Below are 23,569 nucleotides of genomic sequence, written 5' to 3'. Positions count from 1 at the left end.
TTGTGGGTTTGAGCCCTGTGTCGGGCTATATGTGCTGGCAGCATAGAGCCTGCTTGGGATTCTCTCTTTACCTCTCTGCCCCTCCCCTGCTTGTGCTGTCTCTGTCTTTCTCAAAAGAAAAAAAAAAAAAAAAAAACTTAAATTTTTTAAAATAAAAATAAATATTAAAAAAAAGTTGATCTATCTGATGATCTTTATAAACGGAGTCATTTTTACTCGTCAGAGCCCAGGTGCTTTATTTCACTTTCTGAAAGGCATGGTGATTGTAGCCTGTTTCTGAAGCTGAGGAAACTGAACCAGAACCAGAAATCCTTCATGCCTTCCCTAAAAGTCATTAGTCAGGAAAGGTATCCTCAACACATTAGGTTTTCTGGGATGTACTCACAGGTACCTAATGCATCATGATGGATAAGGTGGACAAGGTGCATGAAAAACCAAGTGTAAAACTTTATAACAGAACCCCAGAAGCCAACTTTTCTTGACTTCCCTGGGGGTGAACCACAAACCATCCTCTAAGCGTCTGTCTGTATCTGCTGTATCCGCTGTGCCTAGCTAGGCCTTGAGGCCTTTCTCAGCTGTGTGTCCCTAGCATCATTACTCTCACGTGGCAGAGGCCACCTGGCTTCTATCCCTAGCCTGACGATATTTGACCTATGTGACCTCGGGTAAGTCACTAACTTCTCTGTTTCTTCCCTTATCAAGCATATTGTTTATACAAATGTAGAGATTTAAAGGATCTCCCCTGTCTCTTCGTGGGGCTTGTAAAAGACCAAAACCAACAAGCAAAAAACAAAAAGAGGTGTGAGAACCCTAAAACTAGAAGGAAATACACCAGAATCTTGTTTACTCTGGATTTATGTGAGGTATATATTTTCTTCTTGATAGTTTTCCTACATTTTCCAAGTTTTCCACAGTAAGCATGTCTTTCTTTTCTAATAGAGAAAAAAGAAAAGTTTGATAAAAAGAACATTACACATCATCCTTGCATTAGTCTATGTACGCACAAAGTCAGAGTGACAGGAGAGAGGCCAGGATAAAGAAGTACATTTGAGCTAGGTGGTTCAGTTACAGATGTGCCTGAAGCAGCCTAGCCAGCATCCGAGCTTAGTTAGCAGTGCAGGGCAGGGGGACCTGCCACACCCAGTGTAAGGGACTACTGTCACTCTTATGATTTCTAATTAGCAGTAACATACTAGCTCTGCAGTTGACAGTACAGTGTTATAAATTAACAGGTTCTTCTCTTTATAAAAAGATTCATCGGATAGACCTATTACACTTTTAGCAAGCTATTTACAAAATGAGTGCATCTAAAATATTCTAAATTTGATTCTAAAATACAATTCTAGGGGCACCTGGGTGGCTCAGTAGGGTAAGCAGCCAACTCTGGATTTCAGGTCATGACCTCGTGGTTTGTGAGTTCAAGCCCCACATCAGGCTTTGAGCTGACAGGCTGACAGTGTGGAGCCTGCTTGGGATTCTGTCTCTCTCTCCCTCTTTTTCTTCCCTGTGTATTAGTCATTCTGTGATACACATTTCTGTCCTTTGCTTTAGTTACTAAGATAGATGGCTACTGTGGGACCTTGCTTTGGAGACAAGTCATGCCCTGGAGATTGTAGTCAGGCTAAATCTATCAAAGATACAAAAAAGAGTTTATGAGATCAAGAAGTAAATTAGCTCTTCAGCTATTAAATGTTCTCCCCCAAGGTGAGTATTCCACATTGTTTGCATTGCTGTTGGGTATTTACTCTGTATGATTTAATGTTTAGGCAGCTTTCTGCTTAGAAGGAAAATGACTGCAGTGTACTGACAAAGGTATATGCCTGGTCTCTATTGCTCTCAGCCAACTCTTAGAAACCAGAGGGCCTTTTTATTTCTTGGGGAAATCACCCTATGGATTTTATTTTCAGGTGATTCTGAAAGGCAGCAAGGAGCGCAGCACTGGGGCCACTGGTGTTAATGCAGACTCCTCCCGCTCCCATGCTATCATCCAAATTCAGATCAAAGATTCAGCCAAGAGGACATTTGGCAGGTGAGCTGGAAATATGCAAGGAACTGCATTGTCTGCCTTTCCATAACATGACTTTGAAATATGTGTTATCAACAACAGAACACTCTGCCACCATGGAGTTTTTAATAAATATCAGGGATACAGAGTAGAGTTGTTAGCCCTGAAATAAATCATTGTATTAAAGTGCCATCAGTTGATTAACCATGAAGTAATGACCTATTGTTGGTCAAGCCTAAGTTATTAAAAGGGACATTGATTGCTTCTAACATGAAACACAGTATCAGCAAAGGAATAGTAGGAAATGCATCTCAGCTTACAGGCCAAAAAAAAAAGGGGGAGGGGGGAGAGAAAATTAATCTAGCCTTCTTGAAAGAAGCCATAAGACAATTGAATACATTCATTGCTTCTCTGGTGCTATCTTAGCAAACTCTGCCACACTGATGGATGAGCCTATCTCACCTCTCAGTAATGAGTCTTTTTCTTTTCTTTTTTTTTTCTTTAAACTTTTCTTTCTTTTCTTTTCTTTTCTTTCTTTCTTTTTTTTTTTTTTTTTTGGCTGGAAAGCAGCCCACAGAAGTTTCTATTTAATTATCTAAGTGGTCACATACGTGATTTGCATTGCAGTCATTTAGCTTTATGGGAAGAATGGCGGGTTTTTTGGGGGGGGAAGAATGTTTTATTAATTTTAGTCATACTTTCTCACAAATGATTAAAACCAATGGAAGTGTCTGAGTGAACAGTGTTATCAACAGCTGACAGATCAGGATCTTAAAATACTTTTGGAAAGCTGACAGTAATGTCTTTTCTTTCCTGAGGATGGGCCAGTGTTAATTTCTTCCTGCCGCCACAAAATGCTGACTGTTGTAAAAATAAACCAAAGCCCCAAAGAAGTTATCTTTGCTGTGTCTTTTCTCTAGGATCTCTTTTATTGACTTGGCTGGCAGTGAAAGAGCAGCAGACGCCAGAGACTCAGATAGACAGACAAAGATGGAAGGTGCAGAAATAAACCAGAGTCTTCTGGCTGTAAGTTGTTTGACAACTTTAATCTAAAAATCCTTCTTGAGGGGCACCTGGGTGGCTCAGTCAGTTAAGAGTCCGACTTCAGTTCAGGTTATGATCTCATGGTCTATGAGTTTGAACCCCGTGTCAGGCTCTGCTGATGGCTCATAGCCTGGAGCCTGCTTCGGATTTTGTGTCTCCCACTCTCTTTGCCCCTGCCCCTCCCTCCCTCTCTTTCCCTCCCTCCCTCCCTCCCTCCCTCCCTCCCTCTCTCTCTGTCTCTCAAAAATAAATAAACAAACAATTAAAAACTTAAAAATTTTTTAAAAATCCTTCCTGAGAGATTTTGTCCCTCTTTACATGCAGCCAGAGTGGGTGAGGGTGGCTGGGTGGAATCAGTAGAGCAAGGGCATGCTCTTAGAGTCTGGCAGTGGAATTCCAAGGTTGGAATTGGGCAGAGGCTGCCCAATCAGATTCTCAGCAAAGGAACACACAAGTATTTCTGCAGCTGCTAAATGGTTAACTTAGGTAAGCTTTCTCCCTCTCATCAAATTTTTAGATTGTATTAAGTTTTCAAACATACAAAAGTAGAATAAATCATTTAATGACTTCCCAAATACTTGCACCCAGCTTCAACATGTGAAAAATCTAACCCTTCCCTTGGATTATTGTAAAGCAAATCCTGTCATCCTGTCATGTCTTCCACAAATATTTCATTATCTCAAGGAGATGAGGGCTCATACTTTCTCAAATATACCTGCAATGCCATTATCACACCTAAAGAAATAATTATGTTATATTATCTATTATCTAGTAAATGTTATCCTTCCTCCAGTTGTCCCATAAATGGCTTTTCACAGTTGGTTTGTTCAAATCAAGATGCAAACGGGACCCTTGGATCATTTCTGATAGTCTCTTTTATTCCATATCAGTTCTTCCATTCTCTCTCTCTCTCTTTAATATCAATGTATTTGTTCAAGAAAACTGGGTCACTTGTCCTATAAGATTTCCTGCATTCTGGATTAGGTTGACTGCATCCCCATGTTGATGTTTAACATGGCACTCTGTTCTCTCTATTTTCTGTAAAGCGGTTAAGATCTGTGTTTGTGCTGTACAGTACAGTAGCCACTACGCCACATGTGGCTATTGAGCACTTCAAACGTAGCCAGTCTGAACTGAGATATGCTCTAAGTGTAAGATACACCCTGGATCTTGAAGCAGGCATAATATCTCATTAATATTTTTCATATTGATTACACAATGAAATAACATTTTGGATGTATTGGATTACATAACATGTAATTAAGATTAATTTGGAGTGCCTGAATGGCTCATTCAGCCAAGCATCGGACTCTTGGTTTTGGTTCAGGTCATGATCTTGAAGTTCGTGGGATTGAGCCCCATGTCAAGCTCTGCGCTGGCAGCATGGAGCCTGCTTGGGATTCTCTCTGCCCCTCTCCTGCTCATGAGCGCATGTGCACGCACGCTCTCTCTCTCAAATAAATAAACTTAAAAAAAGATTAATTTCATTTTTTTTAATGTGAAATTTTAAATTACACGTATGATTTGCATTTGTGGCTAACATTTCTATTGGGAAAGCACTGTTCTAGAAGCTTGATGAGATTGGGGTTCTGTTTTTTGACAAGAATTCATGGGTAGTTTTTAGACTTCCTATAGGAACATGTCAGGAGGTACAGAATGTCTGCTTTTCTCTCTTTGTGATTTTTTAAGAATTGAGAAAAATTCAAGTGTCAGCTTAATTCCTCCATTATAGTTTCCTATCAGACTTTTTCATTGAGTGGTTTTAGCAGCCGTTGATGAACATCGCCTGTATCTGCTGTTTTACTAGAGATTCCAAAATGATGATATTCTAATACTCCTTCTTTATTAGCTGGAAAGAACTTTCCCTCAACCGTCTGATTCTGAAATATAGTTCATACAGTAGAGACCAGATAAATTCTTGCTTCTTTGCCTTTACTCACCATTTTGCAGAATGACTGGTGTCCTAGTAACCTAAACATGACCAATGAGTTTGTTGTTTACTTTTTTTTTGTATTATTATAAACTCATTATAATCATTATTCTTTTTTGCTATTTAAATTGTACATACTTGGCCAGTGGGAGCTTTTTCAAGTATGTTCCTTTGTTTTTTTGACCAGCCCTCTTAGTCTCGAATAGCTTCCTGGCTTTCTGGTATGACAAGATAATCTAGGCTCATCTTTTTTTTTTTTTTTTTTTTTTTTAATTTTTTTTTTTTAACATTTATTTATTTTTGGGACAGAGAGAGACAGAGCATGAATGGGGGAGGGGCAGAGAGAGAGGGAGACACAGAATCGGAAGCAGGCTCCGAGCCATCAGCCCAGAGCCCGATGCGGGGCTTGAACTCACGGACCGCGAGATCGTGACCTGAGCTGAAGTTGGACGCCCAACCGACTGAGCCACCCAGGTGCCCCAATCTAGGCTCATCTTGTATGTTTCCTTTTCCAGACCTTGAATCAGCCAGTTCTTCAACAAGCCTTGGTTTTAGAAGGAAATGACATTTAGAGACCATTAAGGGGCACTAGGGGTGCTTATACCATAAGTGGGTTAGTAGACAGAGCTAGGAAATAGATTTTTTTTTTTTGAAAGGGAAGGTAGATCAGGGATTCATACTAATAAATTAATTCAAAATTCAGATTACAAGGGTTTTGGTTAACTTTTTTGAATTTATATTTCCCTTCTCTCCTATGCTAGAATTCTTAGTTCCTAACATTAATTTATTAGCTCTACTTCAGTATGTATACATTTCAAAATAATCCTAACACTACTCATAATATGATTACTGAATTCAAATTAATATTTCTTTGCAGTTTCTTTTTCACTCTTAAATTGTATCTGGTTAGGGATGTGTAGTCCTAATACTGTGTTGCAAAGTCACTTGATAAACACACACACACACACACACACACACACACACACACACACACATTCAGTACATTGAATATATATGTATTCAACGCTGTTCTCAGAAGCAAAAGGGTAGCATACTGTAAACACTTTGCTTTTTTCCCTGACCAGTATCCTGGAGCTCCCTACACGGTTCTGTATAAAGATCTTCCTTATTCCTTTTTGCAGCTCTACAGTGCTGCCTGTGCTCCTCCATATTATTTAAGTCCTTTTGACCAGAACTGAAGTCTCTAGCTAGGTACTTTATTTCTAGGCCTCATGAAGGATAAATTGCAAGGCTAGAAAGGTGAGAGAGCATCTATCTTTATCTTTTTAATTTTTGAATAATTTTAAGTTTACAAAAAGATGCAAAAATAAATGCCCAGCATTCCTTCACCCAGCATCCATAATATTAACATCCTACGTGACCATAATAAAATGCTCTAAATCAGGAAATTAACATTGGTTATAATACTATTAACTACAAAAAGAAAAATTTTAAAGGGGTGCCTAGATGGCTTAGTCAGTTGAATGTCCAACTGTTGATTTCAGTCATCCCAGGGTCATGGGATCGAGTCCTGTGTCAGACTCTGTGCTGAGCATGGTGCCTGCTTGAAATTCTCTCTCTCACTCTCTCTCCCCCACCCCCCTGCCTGCCTCTTTCTCTCTCTCAAATAAAAGTTTTAAATATTTAAAAAAGTAATAATACTATTAACTAATCTACAGACCTTGTTTTAATTTCACCAGTAGTCCCACTGATGTCCTTTTTTGGGTCCAGGACCTTTTATTGCATTTAGTTGTTCTGTCTTCGTAGTCTCCTCAGTTTTTGTTGTCTGTGACTTTAACACCTTTGAAGAGTGCTGGCCTTTTATTTTGCAGATTGTCTGTGGATTTGGGTTTATCTGATGTTTTCTCAGATTCGATCAAGGTAAAGAATTTTTAGCAAGAACACCACATAAGTTGTGTCCTTCTTGGTGGATCATATCAGGTGGTGCATGAAATCAGTATGTCTTACTACTGGTGATGTTCACTTTGATCACTTAAGGTGGTTTGTGCTAGGTTTCTCCACCGTAATGTTACCATTTTTCCTTTTGTAATTAATAAATATCTTATGGGGAGATACTTTGAAACTATGCAGATATCCTATTTACATCACACTTTTGCTGCCTAATTTTGTCATCCATTGATGATTCTTAATCTGCAACAATTACTGTGGTGTTTACCTGGTCGGATTTCCTGTTCCTATCACTCTTTTTACCTTAATTAGTTGGAATTCTGCTGTAAGAAAGAGCTGTCCTTCTTCTCCAATTTATTTATTAGATTATAACAGTAAATGGATATTTCTTTTATTTGCTAGATTATAATACATTTCTATCATTATTTTATTGCTCAGATTGTCCCAGATTTGGCCATTGTGAGCTCTTTCAAGTTGGCTCCTGTATCATTTTGATATATATGCCCTCATCATTTTTTGTTGTTGTTTATGTATTTTGAGAGAGGGAGAGAGAGCACAAGCAGGGGAGGGGGCAGAGAGAGAGAGGGACAGAGGATCTGAAGTAGGCTCTGGGCTGACAGCAGAGAACCTGACACGGGGCTCGAGCTCACAAACCATGAGATCATGACCTGAGGCGAAGTCTCAGGCTCTGACTGAGCCACCCAGGCTCCTCATCCCCCATCATTTTTGAGCATATCCTTGCCTTTTGGCCTTATAAGATGTCACACACTCATCTTTATGCTTTCCCTGCCCTAGCCCTGTAATCAACTATTTCTCAAAGGAGCCCCAGAACCAATAGCATTTACAGGTTAAGTTTCTAAGATTCAGATGGATTAAGTGAACTGGCCAGGGGTCCATATTCTCTAGCTACAAATCTGTGATTCTCATATGTAAAATTATGGTCCAGGAATCAAGTATAAAACCTGGGAAGAAGTCCATGTGAAGTCATACAACCTCTTGAGACTGGACTATGTCTATCTCACAAGGTCAGTAGCATGCAAAGGAGCCTAGAAACAAGCCTTCAAAAACAGCATCATAATCTTGTGCTTTGTGGGGCTCCAGGGGGGCTCAGTTAGTTGAGCATCTGACTCTTATTGTCAACTCAGGTCATGATCCTAGGGTCATGGGATCAAGCCCCACATCAGGCTTTGCACTGGGCCTGGAGCCTACTTGAGGCTTTCTCTCTCTACCTCTGTCCCTCTCTCCTGCTTGTGCTCTCTCTCTTTCTCTAAAAAAATGAAATTTAAAAAAATAAATAAAAATTTTAAGAATATTTATTAAAAAAATTTTGGGGTGCCTGGGAGACTCAAGTCGGGTAAGCATCCGTCTTGGGTTCAGGTCATGATCTCGCGGTCTGTGGGTTCAAGCCCGGTGTCGGGCTGTGTTGACAGCTTGGAGCCTGCTTCAGATTCTGTGTCTCCCTCTCTCTGCCCTTCCCCTTTTTGCACTCTCTCTCTCTCAAAAATAAATAAACATTTAAAAAAAATTTTTAAAAATCGTGTGCTTTGTAAGGTGCACAAAGGTACACCTTATTTTCTTCTTGGGTATTCCCCTTAGTTCTCCCTTAATAAGTTTAATAAAGTATACTTCCCATTCTGATTCAACAGGGCTAAAGGGACTCAAGGACTCATAGGGATTGGTGGCCACACTTGGATTTGAGTATGTAAGGGGCAGGTGTAACTCAGGGGCAGGATTTGGCTACCTGTTTGTCCCTTTTGGAGAACTGTCCTAGTGCTCAGGTTTGGGGTATTTGTAATAAAAGAGGAAATTCCCTTATATAGGTTTCTCTATCTGAAAATAGAATTTTCCCATGAAACCTTTTGTAAGCCAAAATGGCATAAGGCAAAGAAGTGATTACCATTAATTTATATGGGAAAAGTGTGTGCATTCCCAAAATGCCAAAAATAGCCTGTCTTCGGCTTTTCTGATACCTTAAGATACATCTTGCTAATGGGTGTACAAACTAAATCAAAATAAAGCACAGATGGAGGAGCCTAGCTGGCTTAGTCAGTGGAGCATGTGACTCTTGATCTTGGGGTTGTGAGTTCAAGGCCCACATTGGGCTTAGAGTTTACTTAAAAAAAAAAAAACTATTAAAAGATAAGGGGTTGGGGCGCCTGGGTGGCGCAGTTGGTTAAGCGTCCGACTTCAGCCAGGTCACGATCTCGCGGTCCGTGAGTTCGAGCCCCGCTTCGGGCTCTGGGCTGATGGCTCAGAGCCTGGAGCCTGTTTCCGATTCTGTGTCTCCCTCTCTCTCTGCCCCTCCCCCGTTCATGCTCTGTCTCTCTCTGTCCCAAAAATAAATAAATGTTGAAAAAAAAAATTTTTTTTTAAAAAAAAAAGATAAGGGGCACCTGGGTGCCTCAATTGGTTAAACATCCAACTCTTGATTTCAGATCAGGTTATGATCTCACAGCTTTTGAATTCCAGCCCTGTGTTGGTCTCTACGCTGACAGCACAGAGCCTGCGTGGGATTCTCTCTCTCCCCATCTCTGCCCCTCCCCCGCCCGCTCGCTCTCTCTCAATACTAAGTTAGTTGATTAAATTAAATAAATAAAACACAGATGGAGATACAGTTCTGCTGAGATGTTGAATGTACTTCCCTGGGAAGCAGTTGGACGGTACCACTCTTGCCGCTCAGGGTACACGCACTGCACCTGTAAAGGCTTGTTGCAGAATAAACGCTGAATACTATTTTTACTTTTCACCTTACTTTTTAATGTTTATTTTAGAGAGAGAGAGAGAGAAAGCGCGTGTGAGCATGGGTGGGGGAGGAGCAGAGAGAGAGGGAGACAGAATCTGAAGCAGCTCCAGGCTCCAAGCTGTCAGCACAAGAGCCCGACACAGGGCTTGAACTCAAACTGTGAGATCATGACCTGAACCGAAGTCAGACGCTCAACTGACTGAACCATCCAGGGGCCCTTACTTTTCACCTTTTAAAATAAAAGTGAAAATCCTCTTTAAATTTCTTTTAGTTAGCACAGACAGGTACTAATGTAGGCCTTTTATAAAAGTGAAATGGCATAACCTGAACTTTCAAAAAGTGGAGGATACTTGTTCCCTCTTATATACTGCAGCTTTTTGGATAGAGAGGAGTTAGCTGTGGACCTCAATATTTGCCACTAAGAACAGCCATAGCAAACTCTCAAGGCTAATTACCTGTTCTTGGTGAACTCCAGCATGGGTACTTCCAAGGATTCCTTCCATCCTCTTTCCTCCCTTCCTTTACATTTACTTTATTTTAACCTAGATACATGACTCAGAAATAGGAGATCTCTTCTCCCTCCTCCTGTTCCCCTCGCCCTTGCTGTTCTGTTCTTTCTTTTTTTTTTTTTTTTAAAGTTGTTTTTTTTTTTTTTCAACGTTTATTTATTTTTGGGACAGAGAGAGACAGAGCATGAACGGGGGAGGGGCAGAGAGAGAGGGAGACACAGAATCGGAAACAGGCTCCAGGCTCCGAGCCATCAGCCCAGAGCCTGACGCGGGGCTCGAACTCACGGACCGCGAGATCGTGACCTGGCTGAAGTCGGACGCTTAACCGACTGCGCCACCCAGGCGCCCCTGTTCTGTTCTTTCTGATGAGCATGGTACCCCTGGAGGTCTACATATGTGGATCTCTGAGCGCTAGTGATGTTCAAATGTGCACTTTTTTGAGGGGCTTATGTCTAGGAGCAAGTGATACGTCCTTGCCTTTGGGACACAGTCCCTGCCTTTTTAAAATAAGAAGGTAAAAAATAAAATGAGAAGGTAGACTTAGGTGATTTCCCAGTTCCTTTCCAGCTCTGACTCTAGAATTTCTTCTGTCCCACTCAGAAAACTTTTATCTGAGTCTACACTTGAATCTACACCTATAGGTATGCGTGTGGGAGCAGGGAGGTTGAGGGAGTCAAGTAGATACTCTCTCTACTTCAGCACATCCATAGCTGATAATAGTATAAGAGGAGATGAGAAAAAGGGAGGTGGCAAGCCAGAACTGCCACCACATAAGCTTGGACTCTGGGCCTTGTGGGAAGTTACCTGGTTTGTCTGTTCCCTGCTATCAGGGCTAATTCTAGGATCACAGCCTTTATGTTGGGTGGCCCTTAACTAGACACAGCACAGGATGTTGTTTCCCAGTCTAGCTTGATTCTTCTTGTTGGACAAGACATTACCAGGGCATTTGACTTCCTTTTGGAGGATTGCCTGAGTGTGGCTTATTTAAGAAAAGTCTGATCTGTTAACTCTCTCTTTGCATGTGATATATGATGTGTTTGTTGTTATGCTACTCTGCAGCTGAAGGAATGTATCCGAGCATTGGATCAGGAACACAGCCACACTCCCTTCAGGCAAAGCAAATTAACTCAGGTAAAGTTAAATGTGAGCTTTGAGTTTGTTCTCACTTGTTCTTTCATTCATTTGTTCATTCAGCAAAGCATCCACTGCCAGCAATGCATGATGCTAAGCTTGGGGGTCCAGGGAAGGAAAGGGTCACATTCTTTCCAGGAGCTCATTCTTTCCAGGAGCCTGGAATGGGCTCATTCCAGGATGCCCATTCTAGAGAGGGGCATCCTCAGGCAGAGATGCCTGTGGTGGGAGGCAGCTGGGCATTTTCGGGGCAGTGGTGCTCTTCTGGTCATTACTCAACAGCTTTTTGCCAATTTCTAATATAAAGAAATATTTTTTATTTAGTGGAGTCTCTTGAGCCTTTGAAGGGAGGTTGGTGTAGTTGTACTAAGTACTTTCTTAGCTGTAAGACTTAGACTAGTGTTTCAAGATAAAAAATAACAGCTGGAGTTAAAAAGAATGAGATAGATGTATTTTTGAAGAGTTTATTTTGGGGCGCCTGGGTGGCTCAGTCACTTGAATGTCTGACTCTTGATTTCAGTTCAGGTCATGATCCCAGGGTTGTGGGATCAAGCCCCGCATCGGGCTCTGCACTGAGTGTGGAGCCTGCTTAAGATTGTATCTCTCCTTCTCCTCCTCTCCCCTGTTCACATGTGTGCGTGTGCTGTCTCTCTTAAAAAAAAAAAATAAAATAAAAAATAAATTATTTTTAAGTAATGTCTATATCCAACATGGGGCTTGAACTTAAAACCCTGAAATCAAGAGTCACATGCTCTACCAACTGAGCCAGCCAGGTGCCCCGGATGAGCTAGATTTTTGACAGGTTCTGATAGGAAAGATGACCAAGATCTATAGTATAAAAATATGTTATGAGACAAAAACTACACAAAAAAATTCTGCATGTGTTAACTGATTATTCTGAGTGTTAAAACTATAGGTAATTTTTTCCTCCATTTTTCTGTCATGAAACTGTGCTTTATTAACAGAAAATGCTAGTAAGTCAGCATTGTAATAGCTATAGAAAAGTGGCCCATGGAGGGGTCTACCTACATATAAACTGCTGTGAAGGCAGTTATGGGTGCTTCTGATTCCCTTCTGCACCAAGTCCTGTGCCCAGTGGAGAATGGACTAGGGTAGAAGGCAGTTTATGAGATCTTTGTATTTTGGGAGAGGTTTTCAGTCTGTGCAGCTATCCTAATGGCTCCACAGGGCCTGTAGCAGAACCTATAACATAACGCCTTAGTAGTCGGAACTGGTTAGATGATGTCTTCTCAAACATTTCAGCCAGAAACTTAGAAAACCTTTCTTATGGGTGATTCTGACATTAGTTCTGTTATTTTTTTTTTTTAATGTTTATTTTTGAGAGAGAAAGAGACCATGTGAGCAGGGGAGGGGCAGAGAGAGAGGAGGACACAGAATCTGAAGCAGGATCCAAACTCTGAGCTGTCAGCACAGAACCCAACATGGGGCTCGAACTCACGTCCTGTGAGATCATAACCTGAGCTGAAACCAGATGCTTAACTCACTGAGCCACCCAGGTGCCCCTTGGCTCTGTTATTTTTTAAAACAAGTTCACCATCCCCAGAAAATGTGTTCCTACTTAATTAAATAATTCAGGGGTACCTGGCTGGCTCAGCTGGTAGAGCATGTGACTCTTGATCTCAGGGTTGTGGGTTCAAGCCCCATGTTGGGTGTAGAGGTTATTTACAAACAAAATCTTTAAATAATAATAGTGATTCAGACCATATATACAAGTACAAAGAAGATGGTAGGAGGTACCAGAAAATCCCACCTCCCAGTGATAATCACTGCTATGTTTTGGTGGACATCCTTCCAGACATTTCTCTGTCCATATATCTACATGTAGATCTACTTACATAGTTATGGAGTAATATGCCTTTTCACTCAGATTAAGTTTTAGATCTTCCTGTGTACCTAAGTACAGCTATACATAATTTTTTAATCATTTATTTTTGAGAGAGAGAGTGCAAGCACGAGCAGGGACGGGGCAGAGAGGCAGGGGGGTGGGAAGAGAGAATTCCAAGCAGGCTCAGTACTGACAGCACAGAGCCCGGCATGAGGCTTGATCTCACGAACTGTGAGATCATGACCTGAGCCAAAATCAAGAGTTAGAAGCTTAAGCAACTGAGCCACCCAAGTGCCCCACATAATTATTTTTAATGGTTGTATTATATTCAGTTAACGATTTGTTCCCTACTTAAAAATGCCTAGATTTTCCAATTTTTATTATGTTGTAATGCATATCCTATATATATATATATATATATATTTTTTTTTTTTTTTTTTTTAATTGAACAGTTCTCTTTAGGATAACATTCTGGAAGTGTGCACTTTTTTTATGTTTTCATGCATATTGCCAAACTGCCTTCCCAAAAGGAAGTACCATTTCATGGTACATGCTACATGAGTAGTGTAGCAATGTAGAAAAGTACCCATTTCCCTGGACCCTCACTAGGGCAGGCATCATGAGTCTTAATCTTATGGGTGAAAAATATTAGTATTTTTAATGGCTTGTTTGTATTTCTTTGGTAGTGAAGTGAGTACCTTTTTTTTTTTTTTTTTTTAACATGGTTGGTCATTTGTATTTCTTCTTTGTAAACTGCCTTTTTGTAGGGGATGGGGAGCTATGGCCCAGTGTCCTGCCCACAATAAGTAGTCAATATGCCCCTTGTTAGTTGACTTCGTTGACTTGACTTCTGTTTTGGACAGGTCCTGAAGGATTCTTTCATCGGTGATGCCAAAACATGCATGATTGCCAACATCTCGCCAAGCCACGTGGCCACTGAACACACTCTGAATACCTTGCGTTATGCTGACCGGTGAGTTGCTCTCAGGTAGCAGGTCGTGTGTACAGGTCTCATACACACATAGGGGTCTGATCTTGAGCTCCAGAAGCCTGTTCTTGAGGCAGTGATCCTAGTACTGAAGGGGAATGTGCAGTTGGTAATTTGAAGAATGTGACCTGGTAGGCCTTGCCATTTTACAAGTGTGAATGTGACAAGAGGAAGAGGACACGTTCCCCAGTTCAGGAGACAACTCCATTGGTGATTTTTAAATGGCTATTGGGAAATGAAATTTCTTTGGAGTTGAAGGCTCAAGGTTTTCTTCCTGCTAGCCTCAGCCCTAATAGTAAGGGATAGAATACATGTTACTTGTCAAAGCAGAGACACTTGGAACTTTGCAGGTTCAGAAGAGAGCAACCCAGATATAACATGTTACAGAAGGATAAATTGAGCCCAGAGAAGGGCAGGAACTTTAAAAGGGCTCATTGGGAATTGGTGGTAAAGCCAGCACCTTTGACTATATATTTGGGGTGACTTTGATATCTGCCAGGGTCCCCCCAACCCCACCCCATGTCTTTCTCTGTGGTCACATATGTTTCCTACCATGGATGAAGACGCTACCATTTCCATTCTTTCCTCTGGCTGCTTTGCTGCTTGGTCCTGTCTTACATCTTTTTCTGTGGTCTCCCAGAAGCTGTCTCCTCTCCAAGGTTAACAAACTATTTGAGGGAAAGCTTTTCTTTTCTTTTTCTTTTTTTTTTTTTTTTTTTTTTTTTTTTTTACTACTGTTGAGGAATCTTTAGTATCCATGGCATTTTATGAAATTCATTGGGAAGGAAAAGTGAGGTATTATTTAAGTTCAATGAAAACAGGAAACCTTATCTTTTTCTCTACCGTATCTATTGCTCAGACAGTGCTTTACCTGGTAGACGCACAATAAATATTTGTGAATGAAAGGAGGAACTCTTCCTGGGTGTCAGGGTGAGGCACTCTGTGTACCATCTCATTTAGATAGGAGAGATACTTGACACAGTGGTTACAAGAGCTCTGGAGTCCAGACTATCTGGGCCAATATCCTACTTCTGCCTCAAAATAGCTGAGTGGTCTTGGGCATAAGTTTTGGGTCCAGTTTCCTTATCCGACAGGGGATATTAGCATCTACATCTTACAACAGTTACATGGAATCAGTGAGGATAGTATGTGTGAAGGGCTTACCAACATGCTGGGCACACAGTGACTACTCAATATGTTAATTTAATTTATGTGTTAATTTAACCAATGGTAATACTAATAGGTCCCCAAAATAGGTTTCTTTTATTGCATGATTTCCTAATGCCTGCTCACTAGCACTGCTAGAGGAAAGGCTACTTCATGAACTGAGATCAGATAGAAGATATGAGATGATCCAAACTTGTTTCCAAAAACCCAGTATGGCTGGAAATTCTTTACCCCCATGTATCCATTACCCAGCTTCAACAATTAACAGTAAGCTGAACTTGTTTCATAACCCCACTCACTCTCCAAATCATAGACATTGTTATCAATTGCTTAGACTAATAACTTCATCACTAGAAGCAGAGAACAAGACCATCTCCTCACTTAGTGACTCAGTAAAGGAAGATGAAAATAACCCTTTCTCATAGGGGATGTATTAAGTATAATTGCAGAATTATTTGAAATAATTTTGGCTTTAAAGAGAATGGAAAAAGTATAATAGAATTCGCTTCATTTGAAGCAGTCTAATACATTACTGAAAATAAATGAGGAGCACCTGGGTGGCTCAGTTGGTTAAGCATCCAACTCAGATTTGAGCTGAGGTCATGATCTCACATTTCATAAAACAGAGCCCTGAGTCAGGCTATGTGCTGAGAGCAAGGAGGGGGCTTGGGATTCTCTACCTCTGCCCCTCACTCAATGTGCTCGCTCGCTCTCTCTCTCTCTCTCTCAAAATAAAAAAATAAATGAAAGCCATTTATTTTATGTGCTTAAATGAGGCCTAGAAGAATGTTGCTAAGTAGTCCAGAAATAAAGTTCCATAGTTCTAATAGATGTATCAGAAGAGCTCACTGATAGTTGTGATGTTGGTGACATGAAAAGTACACTAGAAGCAGTTAGCATCAATGACCAAATTACCTGTAGGATTCCTTCTGGCACTCAGCTGTCTATAGTTATTTACTGTGACTCCTAGTGAGAAATTTTGATGTTTCTCTCTTAATTAAAATATTTAAGATTTTTATAATAGGAAGTAATATGGAACCATCTAGACTTACCATGGCACCTCTCAGCCCGTTGCTTATATGTCCTACTGCAACACCTAAACAAAGGCCCATGGATACAATTCGTGTGTCTTTAGTCACATCCTACATCTCTTTGCTTAGCTATGTTGCCTGTCTTCCTTGGCTCTCAGACTTAAAGGTAAGATTTAAATGAAGTCTCAGTGTCAGACTTACGATCTTGGTTTTCAGAAATGACCAGGTGTCATTTGGCTACCAGTAATGATTGGATTAAAACCAAAACAATGGAGGGGCACCTGGGTGGCTCAGTCAGTTAAATCATCTGACTTTTGGTTTCAGCGCGGGTCATGATCTCACAGTTCATGGGTTCAAGCCCTCCATCAGGCTCTGTGCTGGCAGTGTGGAGTCCTCTGTCTCTGCCCCTCCCCCACTCATGTTCTCGGCCTCTCTCAAAATAAATGGATAAACTTAAAATAATGGAAGAGACATTTTATGGGAGGCCCCAAGTAGAAGTAGTACTCCCTTCTAGAGGATTTTTTTTTTTTTAATAAAGAAACACTCTTTGTTTTTAACGTTTTATTTATTTTTGAGACAGGGAGAGACAGAGCATGAACAGGGGAGGATCAGAGAGAGGGAGACACAGAATCTGAAACAGGCTCCAGGCTCTGAGCTGTCAGCACAGAGCCCGATGCGGGGCTGGAACTCACGAACCATGAGATCACGACCTGAGCTGAAGTCGGCCGCTTAACCAACTGAGAGCCACCCAGGCGCCCCTCTAGAGGATTTTTAAATATATCTTTTTAATTAAGTAGGCTCCATGCCCAACGTGGGGCTTGAACTCATGACCCTGATATCAAGAGTCGCATGCTCCACTGAATGAGCCAGCTGGACACCCCACCTCCTAAGGGATTTTAATGAAGAATCTACAAACTACTGGAGAGTCACATTTTTACTTGATGTCACCTTGTAATTCTAAATTCCTACAGTGTTTTTAAATATCACAGAGTAAGAGACTGAACTTGACAACTAAATCCTAGCAGAGACCTAATTCTGGCTTTTCCATCTTCTCTAAAATTCCCATGTGGAATAGAGCATGGTTCTCTATTTCTCTACCTAGGAGGCAACTTTGCCTCCCACGGGACATTTAGCAATGTCTACGGACATTTTTGATTGTCATGACTTAGAAGTGCTTCTGACGTTTAGTAGGTGGAAGCCAAGGATGCTGCTAAACATCCCATAGGGCACAACACAGGACAGTTCCCCACAACAAAGAATTATCTGGTTTTCCAAATACCACTATGCTAAGGTTGAGAAACCCGAGGAATAGACAGGTCACTTTTCCTTTAGTGGAATTAGCACAGCCTGCTTATTTCCAGAAGGTTTTGCTTCCTGAGTTCTAGCAAGTTTGAGGGAATTCATTTTCTTAGAGAAGGCTGAAAGGAGATGGGCTGCAGGAAAAGTGGGCAGGTGAGTGGTAGACACCAGGCTCCTGAGTTGGTCCACCTTCAAGAAGTACAGCATGGGTCCTACATGGATGTAGTGCAGTTCCAAGACCAGCTCCTCTGGCCTATCCCATGGGACTGAGGTGATTTCCAAAACTTCTGATCATAGAATGCTAGGTATATGCTTATATCCTCAGAGAATACACTTGTCTTTTTTGTAAGACTTTTTGTTTCGTTTTTGAAAAATATAGAAAAGGAATTAAGGAGCATACAGGAATACACATTTAACATAAAATGGTAATTTACAGGGTCAAAGAACTAAAGAAAGGCATTAAGTGTTGTGCTTCAGCTACCAGTCGAAATCGGACCTCTGGAAACTCTTCTCCAAAACGAATCCAGAGCTCCCCTGTGGCCCTGCCAGGGGATAAGTGTTCTCCCAAAAAAGTCAAGCTGGGACTTCAGCAGTCATTCACAGCAGCTCCCGGTTCCACGAGAGGGAAGGCTCATCCTCTGGCAAACCGCCCACCCAATATCCCTTTTGCTCCTGTACCTAAAGTTCCCAGTAAAAGGGGTGGATCCAGAGGGAGTCTTCACCAAGAATGGGTCATTCAGACTAGCCCTGTGAAGGGAGCCACACGGTCTGGACATTCAGTCAAAAAAAGAGAAGAGTCTGCCTCATTGTGCTCTGAGAAAATTCAAATGAGCCACAAAGCTGCCCGCAGATGGGGAAGCAGGACCCCTGGCCCAGGAGAAGACCCGGTGCATGGCAAACTGCCCTCCAAGTGCAAGAAAGTGCAGACTGTGCAGCCAGTGCAGAAGCAGCTTGTGTCACGAGTTGAGCTCTCCGCTGGCAACCTCCACCACTTGGCAGAATACAGTCAGGGCAGCAAGGGGAGCATACCTGCCAGGTCTGCCTCTGAAGCTTGGACAGACATCCCTCCACACCAGAAGGAGAGGGAGGAACATTTGCGCTTTTATCACCAGCAGTTCCAGCAGCCGCCTCTCCTCCAGCAGAAGTTAAAGTACCAACCACTGGAAAGGTTTTTATGCCAGTACAGGCCCCTAGAGGGGCAGCTCCAGAAGGAGACCCCTCCTCCCTTCTGTTCTTACTCTGAGAGCCAGGATGGAGCCCAAACTGAGGACCTTGATGACAGCGATTTCAGTGAAGATTCTTTTTCACATGTCTCCAGTCAGAGAACCACAAAGCAGAGAAACACCCTAGAGAATAGCGAAGGTTCATTCTTCCTTCATCAGAGGGAACAAGGACCTGAGGAGCAGGTGGCTGAAAGGCAGCGAAGTCTGCTTTTTAACCCCAGGACAGATGGTGATGAGAAGTGTCTAACTGGAAGCTGGATGTACTCCAGGGACCCCACAAGCCACAGAAGAGCAGCACTTAATCGTGGCCACAGCCCAAGTAAGTTACCTTTGGACTGGAGCAGAGAGGAGGACTCTACCTCCTCAGCACCTTCTCCCAGAGACAACCTGGCAGAGAAGCCTTACTGCTCACAGGTAGAGTTTGTATATGGCCAGAAAAGAGGTGGCAGCCCAGCCTTTGATCTCAGACAGAATGCCTTCAGAAGTGAGGATCCTGGGCAGGCCGAGGGTACTTCACCATCCCTGGAGGCAGATGGTTTCATTTTCTCACTATCCCACATTGCAGTTGCAAGATCTCCAGACCAAAGAGACACAGTCAGTACACCTCTGAAAGAAGTCAGACAAGACAGCCCAACAGCAAAGAACAGTTACGCATACCAAGACGACTCTAAAGGGGAATCAGGCACATGCTCTGAATATGCTTCTGGAGTGATGGCACCCCTCACTGTGTCCCTCCTGGAGAACACAGACAAAGAGGGCTCTCTTTCCTTGGAGCAGCTGGCCCAGGATGGGCCTGTGCATAGTCTAGCGGCAGTGGACACAGGGGGACCAGCTGTGGACCACACAGTGTCATCTGATGATCAAAAGGCACTTCTGCCAATCTCTTCGGCAACTGGGCACCTGTGGCTCTCATCATCTCCCCCTGACAATAAGCCTAGTGGTGGTCTTCCAGCTCTGTCCCCATCACCCATCCATCAGCAGCCTCCGGACAAGCTACCCACAAGTGAGGCCGACCTAGGAGGGGTCTGCGAGAGCACAGAGACTGCTCTCTTCTCCCAGGAACATGTGGGTAGCCAGCAGTATGATGCTGATGCTAAGGACACAGAGCTGAACAGCTCCCAAGGTTTCCCAGGAAAGCCCTTCCCCACCATACATACTGGAGGACCCCACCCTGGGCCTATATTCACCCCACAAACAGAAAGTAGTGATATGGCTGACCAGCCCTGGGCCCAGGAAAGAAAACATCCAACAGGTCTTGGTTGGCAGGAGCTGAGTTTGTCCACAGACCCCATCAAGTTGTCTTGCTCCAACACAGACGTCGTATGGCTCAAATACAGGCTGATCCCAAGATGCTTAGCAAGGCCAGGCTCTCCCCTGATCCCCAGCTGCTCTCCAGAGACGGCAGGAAAAGTCCATCAGCTCACCCTGGGGCATGCACAGTAAGTTGGACACTCCCCAAGACTCGAGCCCCTCCGGCACCCCTACTTCCACCCCAGGTTAACGTTTTGTCTGTCCTGGGAATGGCTATTGTTGGCTCAGTGTCAGAGCTATTCTACAACTAGAGAGGCTTTGTCCAGCTTTTCAAGGGAGCTTGCCTAGATGCACCTGACATGGAGAGCAAGAATAAAATGTATGGGAGCAGGTCCACCAGGGTGGATGAACCCTGAGTCTGGGAAAGCTGGGACTTGAGTGGGAGAAGGGAGGATCTGTCACCTGTGGTAAGTTCAGAATCCTTTTCATTCTGTCGGGTCTGTATTCCTGAAGTGCTGCCCAGAGATGCAAAAGCTGTAGCCTTGTGCCTGCAGAACCAAGACAGGCTGGCCACCTTCCAAAATGGTGAAGTTGATCAAAAACAGAGGGACTAGTGGTTTGTACTGCTTTCCCCAAAGGATGCTGTAGATGGTGCAGCAAAAAGAGATGAGACAGAGGCATAGAGAAAAAAAAGGCAGAGGGATCAAGCAGGGCCCCTCTCAGCATTAGAGGCTGGGAGATGGAGGGCAGGGTGGGTGTGTGGGAACAGAGGCTACAGCCCTTTGCTAGGGCTCCTGATATCTAGGCCGGCTGTGTGCCTGCTGCTCACTTTGGCTCCAGGCCAAGGCCATGGACAAAGAAAAGGACATGCAGGGATGCACAGGTGAGAGGAGCCTGGCAGATCCTCCAGTTTCTAGCTCAAACCCCCTGCTTTGGTCCCTGGACGCCCAGGGAGGAGAGATGATGGCAGGCAAAACAGCAGGCTCTACCCTGTGCCAAGTGTGTCACCTCCAGTGATCACAGCCTTGAACCTTTTGGCAGGGAAGCTATGAGCAGCTCCTGTAAAGAGCACTCATCCCTGTCCTTCAGTGTAGCTGGGGAGGCAGGGACAGCTTGAGAAGTGCCTCTTTCCTGGTATCTTTAGTGCCTAAATAAGCCCTAAGAACAGGTGACAGGGGAGGAGGTGATGGTGAGCTGGCCCTGGTCAAAGCTTTGACCACTTTCGGCAGAGGCAGTTCCTGGCCTGGAAATAAGGCTCTCAGCTCCCAAAAGTTGCCCAAGAGAGATGGAAGGCCCAGAGGATCACACTGTCCCCTCTGGTGTTTCCAGGCAGGTGGTCATCCGAGCACACCAGGAACAGCTGGATGAAATGGCAAAACTGGGCTTCAAGGAGGAGACCCTAATGAGCCAGTTGGCTCTTAATGTAAGTGGCCTTGGCTAGACCCTCAGGGGCTCTTGGGAATTAGCCTGTGGGTAGTTTGATGGTCATCCTTGTTTGCTGCAGTTGTGTGTGGGATAAGGGTCTGCTATCCTACTCTAGGAGGCCTTGTGCCATTCCTCTGACATGGCTCAAGGGGGGGCGCAAGGACAGGTGAGAGATGGTACTACACTCCCTGTTTCCAGGCTAAAATGTTTCCAGCCTGTATCCTGTGCCATTCTGCCTGCCATTCTGCCTTCTTCTTGACTTGCTAGGGCCCCTCCCTGTGACAGTAAGTGACCTACCACATGAAAACCAAGGGTACTTTCACAAAAACAACCCTCTGTCCTGCAGAATACCTCTCATAGAAGTTTCTCAAATGCAGGGGTGCCTACCTGGCTCAGTCAGTGGAGCATGCAACTCTTGGGGTTGTGGGTTTGAGCCCCACATTGGGTAGAGATTACTTTAAAATAAAAACCTTTTTTTAAAATTCATTTTGAGAGAGTGCGTGCAAGCTTGGGGGGGGGGGGGTAGAAAAGAAAAGAATCCCAAGCAGGCTCTGTGTTGTCAGCGCAAAGCCTGATGTGGAGCTCGAACCCACAAACTGTTGAGATCATGACCTGAGCTGAAGTCAGATGCATAATGGACCAGGTCACCCAGGTGCCCCTTAAAAATAAAATCTTAAAAAAGTTTCTCAAATGCAGAGAAATGAGCCTCACCCTGTGCCATAGTGACTCTCCTGCAGATTTTCCAGCTGAAGGATGGACCTGGGCTCTGAAAACTTGCAAGAGAAGGGACTAGAAAAGCAGATCCTGAGAGAAGGCTAGCAAAAGCTCCATTTGTCCTTTGTTTCCTTTCTCAGGATTTTGAAGATTTTGTGACCCAGCTGGATGAAATCATGGCTCTGAAATCCAAGTGCATCCAGAGTCTGAGGAGCCAGCTTCAGCTATATCTGGCCTGCCACAGGCCAGCCACCGCCCCTGAGAGAACAATGGTGTCTTAGAGTAAGACCCAGTATGAGGTGATGGCAGCTCAGGAGCCTGTGCTGAAGGGGCCTCTGCCAGGTCCTCCCTGCAGATACCAGACTCACTCCCTGATCCTTCTCAGGCTACCCTTTCCCTAGCCACACATGGCCTTGACTGGGCCCCAGCTCCTCTCTCAGGACCAAGACTCTGTCCCTCAATTTCAAGCACAAGGCCATCTGTAAGGAAGGACAGAGCAGCCTAAAAAAAGCAATATGGCCCTCCCTTTTCTTTGGGGCTAGAAGAGAATGTCTTACTGACCTCTTGTCTGGAAACACACTTGGGTCTGATAACCTTGTAGATGTTTCTGAATTTAAGGCTCAGAGGATGAGGTCAGTGGTAATATAAATGCCAAAGGCCACAAGCTGGAGAAGAAACCATGCTGAACTCAGGGGCTTTGTTAGATGAATTCTGTTCTTCAAGACTTAGCCAAAAACTAAAACACTGGTGGCTTGTAGTGGGGGCTGGGTGAGCTCTGCCCCATCAGCCCTTGGAGACTGGTTTGGGCTTTAGGTTGCATACGTGGGACAGGCTTTATACCCCCAGTTCCCCTCCCTTCCTGCAATCCAGACACAGAAGGGAGTGTTCATATTACTGCATTATTCTTTTCCCATCTCTGCTTATGCTGGGATGACTGGCCTATTATAAGCCCTAACAGCACCCATGCTCCTGTGGCAGGCAGTTCCTGGCTCCTGAGTCCTCACCTGTCACGCCCTCTCGTGGCAAAGTTGAAGGGGAGGATCTCAGGCAAGTCCATCTCCTAGTGTTAACTTTAACATGACCCTGACTGTCCACTACCTCAAGAGCCTGTGTTTAGTAGTATCTTGGCAGGAGTGCTCCAGTCAGTAGTCTTGAGAATCTGAAGCAGAATTTTTACACACCCCTTCATATGAGTCCTCCTTGCTATGTATCTTTTCATCAGGAAGAGGCTCAAGACAAAGACAAATACAAACTGGTCCATCACTTACTAGGGCCTCCCGGGTCAAACTTCAGATTCATGTGTCACAGCCTTGGCCCGGATGCCCACTATAATGTGTGAATCTTCAATTTCTTAC

At 43.4% G+C, this 23,569-nt stretch overlaps 1 protein-coding gene and 1 non-coding gene across 2 annotated transcripts in view; both read left to right on the top strand.

Moving 5' to 3' along the window:
- KIF24 (kinesin family member 24) overlaps positions 1-23,171 on the top strand; it is a 49,608-nt gene extending 26,437 nt beyond the window's left edge. The window contains exons 6-12 of the mRNA XM_047065606.1: positions 1,908-2,029; positions 2,926-3,031; positions 11,199-11,270; positions 13,980-14,089; positions 18,038-20,263; positions 21,405-21,498; positions 22,355-23,171. Coding sequence (XP_046921562.1) covers positions 1,908-2,029; positions 2,926-3,031; positions 11,199-11,270; positions 13,980-14,089; positions 18,038-20,263; positions 21,405-21,498; positions 22,355-22,495 — 2,871 coding nt within the window. The 3' untranslated portion in view covers positions 22,496-23,171. The remainder of the gene's footprint in view (positions 1-1,907; positions 2,030-2,925; positions 3,032-11,198; positions 11,271-13,979; positions 14,090-18,037; positions 20,264-21,404; positions 21,499-22,354) is intronic.
- TRNAK-CUU (transfer RNA lysine (anticodon CUU)) lies at positions 12,871-12,943 on the top strand. Its single transcript has one exon. It is a non-coding gene; the product is annotated as a tRNA-Lys (tRNA).
- Positions 23,172-23,569: the final 398 nt, after the last annotated feature.

The sequence above is a fragment of the Lynx rufus genome, unplaced genomic scaffold (assembly GCF_022079265.1).
Source record: "Lynx rufus isolate CCGP_SWC_20201006 ecotype Redwood Valley unplaced genomic scaffold, mLynRuf1.p SCAF_10, whole genome shotgun sequence".
In the NCBI taxonomy this organism is placed as follows: domain Eukaryota; kingdom Metazoa; phylum Chordata; class Mammalia; order Carnivora; family Felidae; genus Lynx; species Lynx rufus.
This window is presented reverse-complemented; position numbering and strand designations above follow the sequence as displayed.